This window comes from Alosa sapidissima, chromosome 20 (assembly GCF_018492685.1).
Source record: "Alosa sapidissima isolate fAloSap1 chromosome 20, fAloSap1.pri, whole genome shotgun sequence".
In the NCBI taxonomy this organism is placed as follows: Eukaryota; Metazoa; Chordata; class Actinopteri; order Clupeiformes; family Clupeidae; genus Alosa; species Alosa sapidissima.
This window is the reverse complement of record NC_055976.1, coordinates 15,937,375-15,944,874: the sequence shown is the minus strand read 5'-3', so window position 1 is coordinate 15,944,874 and position 7,500 is coordinate 15,937,375. Positions and strand designations below refer to the sequence as shown.

The 7,500-nt window shown below is 46.4% G+C and overlaps 1 protein-coding gene across 1 annotated transcript in view; it reads right to left on the bottom strand.

The window, feature by feature from the left end:
- The window catches only part of LOC121694126 (dedicator of cytokinesis protein 2), a 104,463-nt gene that overhangs the window by 7,790 nt on the left and 89,173 nt on the right, over window positions 1–7,500 (bottom strand). The window contains exons 33-38 of the mRNA XM_042074091.1: window positions 7,399–7,484; window positions 6,093–6,249; window positions 4,616–4,656; window positions 2,701–2,791; window positions 1,150–1,257; window positions 582–671 (exon numbers count right to left, since the gene is read on the bottom strand). Of these exons, the coding sequence (XP_041930025.1) occupies window positions 582–671; window positions 1,150–1,257; window positions 2,701–2,791; window positions 4,616–4,656; window positions 6,093–6,249; window positions 7,399–7,484 (573 nt within the window). The remainder of the gene's footprint in view (window positions 1–581; window positions 672–1,149; window positions 1,258–2,700; window positions 2,792–4,615; window positions 4,657–6,092; window positions 6,250–7,398; window positions 7,485–7,500) is intronic.

The window sequence follows — 7,500 nt, the reverse complement described above, 5'->3', positions numbered from 1 at the left end:
TAAGCTGAAGGTAGATATAGCGCCCCCCTTGGCTTTCACTAAACTGCTTCTGTTTTGTTCCTATTTCTTTCTTCTTTTCTGCCAGAAATCATCAGCGTGTGTGTGGTTGGATCGGATAATGGGGGCTTGAGATTGAGTTTGGCACTGACATTGAAAGTCTGAAGGGCATGACTCAGCGATTCTTTAGCCATGGTGGCGAGAGACTCCAGGGTCTGTAAGACACATTTGTGTGTTATAATTATAAGCTTCACACGCCATGACTAAACACTGAGAGTGTCATCACCAAGACTAACCTGCTCCAGACAGCATGTGACAAAATGGATCTCCGTAATTACTCTTTGAAAATCTCCATACACCACCCCGAACCAGGAAGAAAATATGATAATGAAATGATAAAGTGTCATTACTCTCCATCCTCTCATTTGCAATGCATGAGTGGTGGACTAGTTCTAAGAGAGAGAGAGAGAGAGAGAGAGAGAGAGAGAGAGAGAGAGAGAGAGAGATAGAGAGAGACAGAGAGACACAGTTAGAGAGAGAGAAAGAGAGAGAGAGAAGTAACAGAGAGAGGAGGGTGAAGTTACCAGACTCTGACTGAGGAGTTCGTAGTCAAAGACTTCTATCTCATACTGCTCAGCCAGCTCCTTACACAGCGTGATGGCCTCCTCCCACATCTAAGTAACACAGAGAGAACATGCAGTCAAGATCAAACACGCTTACAGTCAAGATCACACTGCTTACACACACACACACACACACACACACACACATGGGCAGATTATGGATTTGAGGAGAAGAGCTTCGAGCGAACCGAAATAGCACGAAAACCCCTCTTTTTCGGGGGCTGCTGGGAATGGCATTAAGAGATGAAGAGAAGAGATTAGAAAGTGATGGCAGATACGATCAAGAATCTGGATGACTCATTGATGTGGGATAGAACAAAAAACTGGCTCAGATATTGCACATTCGTCGTGAAGCTCCTATTGAGATGATGTGTGTGACTCTCAGAAGTAAACAAATAATGACACAGACCGGATTTATGTGTGACTGAGAAGCGCCCGTCCATGTGATGCTTTACTTGGTGTTTAGTTTGAGCACCAGTGTTGTTGTCCGGGAGTCCAGTCCACTTGGGCGGACCTCCAGCTTACTGACCTTGCCCTTGTCGAAGTAGCCGATGATGGTGTCGTAGAGGTTCTCCTTCAGCTGCCTCTGGGACTGACAGCCTTGGAAGTCCAGCTGTAGCGGCGGATCGTCTGACCACTGCAGGACAGAGAGAGGTAGAGGGAGAGAGAGAAATGGAGGAGAGAAAAAAACAGAGAGAAAGAAAAGAGGATGGAGATAAAGGAGAGATGGAGAGAGAGAGAAATGGAGGAGAAAACAGAGAGAAAGAAGATGGAGATAAAGGAGAAAGGGAGGGATGGAGAGAGGGAGAGAGGGGGGAAAGCCAAAGGTTCATAAATATAATGTTCCCCAGTGATGGGTGCCAAGCCTGGGTCGTAAAATAGCCCAGAGAGTTTTATCAAGACGCAGCGCCCGCCCCAACCGACGTCAGGTACGGCCGTAAATCAGCCAATAACGATCCCGCTCTCATTTCCAGCACTGCCAGGGAAACTCGGGACCGGCCAACCCAAATCCCTCCGTCACCCGCCCGCGTCATGGCGACTGAAGTATGGAGTGGACGTTGACTTAGTGAGGAACACAGAGCACCAGGTTAGAATCATTCTGTTGGGATGCTGATGGTGACAGTGGTGGCGCCCATCACAACAGCAGCAGAGGTGCGCGCGGGATAGGATGTGCACGAGTGTATTTGTTGACAAGCATCATGTTTAAACCATTTTCTGTCTGTTGGTATTTTGTTTGCAATGGTAGAGGTGCAAATAATAATAGCAGTGTGTGTGTGTGTGTGTGTGTGTGTGTGTGTGTGTGCGTGTGTGTGTGTGTGTGTGTGTGTCTGTATGTGTGTCTCTGTGTGTGTGTGTGTCTGTGTGTGTGTGTGTGTGAGTGTGTGTGTGTGTGTGTGTCTCTGTGTGTGTGTGTGTGTGTGTGTGTGTGTGTGTGTGTGTGTGTGTGTATGTATGTGTGTGTGTGTTTGTGTGTGTGTGTGTCTGAGTGTGTGTGTGTGTGTGTGTGTGTGTGTGTGTGTGTGTGTGTGTGTATGTATGTGTGTGTGTGTTTGTGTGTGTGTGTGTCTGAGTGTGTGTGTGTGTGTGTCTCTCTCTCTGTGTGTGTGTGTGTGTGTGTGTGTGTGTGTGTATGTACAGTATGTGTGTGTGTGTTTGCGTTTGTATACTAAACATGCACAGTGAGTCAGTCCTTTTTGGAGTATGTGTTTTGGCTGCTTGACCTTGGAAAACAGTTTTGTAATGTCAACAGCAGAACACCCAAATATTAATCAACAGTGACCGTGCTGGGCCGGCATGGTCAACACTCCAATTCTGTTTAATGCTGAAGTTCAGTGGAGTTCAATGGCCGTTTGCAATTACACTTTCAAAAGCTGTGCTGTGATCTTTGACTCTTTCACAGCTGTGGAGTCAATGATAGCTATTTAAAGCCCGATCAGACTTAATTAAAAAATCAGTAATTCAGCAGAAAAAGTCATTAGCATGAACACTTGTTTGTGTCGAAATGCTTGTTCAAATGTATGTGTGTGTGTGTGTGTGTGTGTGTGTGTGTGTGTGTGTGTGTGTGTGTGTGTGTGTGTACCTTCAGAAGTTTGGAGTGCAAAAGTAAAGTGTAGGCCGCCTCTGTAAAGTTTTCAACATCCAGATGCAGGTCCCTCAGCTTATACAGGTACCTATAGGACACACACAGAACCATTATGTCCATGCAGCATGTGCACTCAGCGTAGAGCCACACCACAACAGCCAGCAGCAAACACTAGAGGGCGCTGTGTGTTAATGTTATGACTTTGACCCTGATGGGACTTTGTCTGACATGCTCTCATCTAGTCCACTGGATGTTATTTCACATGATGTTGGGTAAGATTACTGCAGGATGGCTTATGGTTGATGACAACATTTGAAGGTCAAGAAAACAGAGTTTTATAGTACCCCCCACCCCCCACCCCCCCCTCTCTCTCTGTCACACACACGCACACACACACACACACACACACACACACACACACACACACACACACACACACACACACACACACACACACACTCTCCTTGTGTCTCATTCTGTTCAACTTACACACACCACATTACGATAATCAACATGCTGTGCTGAACTGAGACATGAGAGGCTTAATAATTCAATAACTGTGTAAAGTAGAGGAGGGAGATGAACACAGACAGATCTTAATTAGATCATTTGTTTTATACGCCTCCCCTCAGGCCTCAAGACACATCTAACTTTAATGTGCCTACAGGGACAGAAGACACCACACCAATACACACACACACACACACACCAGAAAGAGAGAGAGAGAAAGAGAGAGAAAACTCACTGATGCACACAGACATTCACAGACAAACACACACACAGCAACACACACAGCCATTCACCCATCCAATACACTCACACAATCAGACACTCTACCGCCACCCACCCTACACACACACACACACACACATTCCTGACGCCTTGGAGCAGGGCACAACAGTGCTTCAACTTTCCTTTCCTCTGCAGTCAAATTCTGGACATTTGTTTTCACCCTGTGGATTTCGGAGGTGAAGCTGTATGACAGTTCTTTCCCCAACTCTGGACTTGGACTCTAAATATCACCACGCACGCACGCACACACACGCACACACGCACACACACACACACACACACACACACACACAGCCACGCACACACACACACACACACACACACGCACGCACACACGCACGCACGCACGCACGCACGCACGCACGCACGCACGCACGCACACACACACACACACACACACACACACACACACACACACACACACACACACACACACCACCTCTCTCCTGCCTCTTGCCTTTTCTCCTCCTGCTGTTCTCTTCCTTCCCTGGCTTATAATGGCCGTCATCCTCTGATTCTGACAGTCTTTCATTCCCCTACATCCCCTTATCACTTTCATTCTTGCTCTCCCTAAAAGCATTATATCCTCATTGTATTATTCCCCTGCTCCTTTACATCCATTTAAACCACCATCCTTCCTCTCTCTTTCTTTCTCTCTCTCTCTCTCTCTCTCTTTCTCTCGCTGTCTGTCCCTCTCCCTGTCTACCCTAAAATGGGTGCACATGTTGCTATGAGAGAAGACGCTGATCCTCTGGATTTTAACATTAATTCAGCAAGGCTAAAATAATCCCTTGTCAGATTATACTCACACACTCACAATCCAACGTAGCCACATACACACACACACACACACACACCAAGTCGATACATATCCATCTCACTTTTTCCCTCTTTCTATTTCTCTCTCTCTTTCTCTCTCTCCCTACTTTGTCCTTCACTTTCATGGTGACTATTATGATGAGAAGACAATCAGAGACAACAATTATAGTGCAGTACTGCTGCAGTACACACACACACACACACACACACACACACACATTAAAACACATATATTCTTCTATTTATTCTATTGTGTGAGTGGCTCACATCCAATTGTTGTCATTGAAATAATAGGCATTACCTGATGTACATGGCCTCGCGATTGATATCCTTGTAGAAGTTCTGCAAAGAAAGACAAACCGCTTGAGAAACCACACACGTCTGATATGGGGGTAGGGGAGTGTGTGTGTGTGTGTGTGTGTGTGTGCGTGTGGGTGTGTGTGTATGTGTGTGTGTGTGTGTGTGTGTGTGTATGTGTGTGTGTGTGTGTGTGTGTTTGTGTGTGTGTATGAGTGCGTGCATGCGTGAGTGGGTGACAAGAGTGAGTTTTGAGTGTCTCTGAGCATTTGTCTTTGGGCAGACCTCTACATTGTCCTGAGGTTCATTCCCTATTCAAGCTGCGTAACTGCCCACTAAAACATAATGAGACCCGCCCCAGTGCAATTTGAAGGCCTATCAATACATTCCATTGCAATATGGCGGAAGCTAATGGAAGTTAGCTCACGGTGAAGTATGACTTTATCCGAAAAGGAACTCACATGAAAGGGAATCATTTATGGGGGAACCCAGGCTTTGGCTCTTTCAGATCGGAGCTTTAAAGGGAGCCAAGAACAGGTCCGTGCGTAACCCCCCCCAAAAAAAAGCATTAGCCGGGGGTTGTCAGGATAGATGGCGACAGCTTCATCATTTATTGATGAGAGATTGTGAGCGATGAAAAGATGTCATATTCCATCCCCAATGCTATATTACCAACACACCCCACTGGCCAAAGGAACTAGAGACATAGTTAAGAACAAAATTATTCATACCCCTGGGAAATATTGATGCATTGTTGATTTTCTGTTGACCAATATGACCATTTTCCATAAAAATGATAAAGATAAAAACGATTTTTGTCTTACAAAACTTACTCGACATTGTCTTACAACCTTTTGGCATGTGGCAGTGTCATTTTCAGTGAGAACAAACATATTGGTCAAGAGAAAATCAACATTGCATCAATATTTGCCAGGGGTATGAATAATTTTGTTATTAACTGTAGGTTCAGTATGACCTCTCTCTCTCTCTCTCTCTCTCTCTCTCTCTCTCTTTCTGTCTATCCATCTGTCTGTGTCTCTTACAAAGGCTGCAACATCCTATAGCTGCTACAGTATTAATAGGCCCAGCCAAAGTGGAATAACTGACAGGTGGAGCAGCGAGGACTTGGATCCCAACAGCCGGCTGCGGGTGATTGACAGGAAGTTCGGCTCGCTCCTTCCTGAGAGTTACTGGCAGCGAAAGTGGAAAGTGGGGGTTGCTTGTGAGGACTCGTCAAACCCCGGCATGATGGATAAGGCCTTGTGGTCATTAAAGTTGTAGTAGCCTTGGAGGAGCCCCACAGGTGATTGACGGAACGGTCCAGTAATAGATTGTTCTTGTGGGCGGGACGTGGCAGAGACATTGACAAATAGGGATTAAGAGTCCTGCTGGAATGAAGGGCGGGGTCGTGGGTGGTGTGGACTGATGGATCGGCGGTCGATGGCTGATTCGTGTTGCGGTCGGTAAAAGGCGGGGCTTACCAGGAGATTGACGGTGCAGCTCATCTTGTTGTTGCGGCTGTCATCGCTCCTCACGGCGCGGTAGTCAAGGAGACGCTCCAGCAGGCCTGTCACCAGGCTGACGAAAAGCTTCATCTCTGACAACAGGTGAGGGTTCCTCTCCCCCAGGTCCAGCATGCTGAGAGCAAGTAGAGTGACACACATACATCACAAGTCACACATTCATATGCACACAATGTTGAATTATCCCAATTCTTTTAGACATGCTTCATCAATACATCTAAAAACCTGCTTTCAAACACATTCTTAATTTTGAAAAACACACACATCCCCCAGACCAGCCATACACTCTTAGCTTGCCTGTGGTCTGCGTTATTTGTATTACCCAGGAGCCACAACAGGCCTGAGTCCTGGAATGCTAAATCCCAGGTTCGGCTTTTGGTCTCAAAGAGGCCTTTGACAGTTGTCTCGAACACCTCAAAAATTCAGCTGCATTTTAGGGAGGGCGGAAGTATTTAAGAAAGTGTAGAGGGAGGTTGAGCAATAGATTTTTTCCGGTTTTGTAAAGGCAACTTTTTAAAGGCAACATGAGTAAAGAGGTTCAATGGGGGGAAGTTGAACAGAGGAAGCTGTGGGTCTGCACCTTCAGATAGGTGAAGAGCAACTCCACTGCACCATTTCAGCTATTGCCTGACAAACAGCAAAGTACATCACTTTTGCCAGCAGCTGGCAAATCAGCAACTGTGTTGCTTTAGCTAATTCTGCTCCAGTGACCACAGCCTCTCTGGCTAACAGAGGCAAACATAAAGAGCAGTGTAAAAAAGGGCTTTCAAAACAACTCCTGCAGAGGCTGTTTTTACGCACACACACACACACACACACACACACACACATACACACACACACACACACAGAGTCTTTACTGTGGCCCAATATCTATGGACATAGTGTGTATTACGGAAGAATCATCTTGGACTTAAGCCTCGGCCATTGGATGTCAGGATACTTATAGTGTATAAGGCAGCAGCCCCCTCCTCCAACAGAATGCAGGGTAATGGGGCTTAACATGAGCCAAGATTACGGGTGAATTGTGTGTGTGTGTGTGTGTGTGTGTGTGTGTGTGTGTGTGTGTGAGAGAGAGAGAGAGAGAGAGAGAGAAATAGAGGGAGGGGGACTGTGTGTGTATGGGAGATTGGAGGTCAGGAAGGTCTGTAAGTGCATGTGTGTCTGGATGAGTGTGCACGTGTGTGTGTGTCTGGATGTGTGTGTGTGTGTGTGCGTGTGTGCGTGTGTGTGTGTGTGTGTGTGTCTCTATCTGTACACATACATCGCCTGTAGCAGCTCCATGTATCTCTCGTCTCCACCTCCTCCCTCCACTTCATGGTCCAGCTTAAGAATGATCTCATTTTCAAACTGAGAGAGAGAGAGA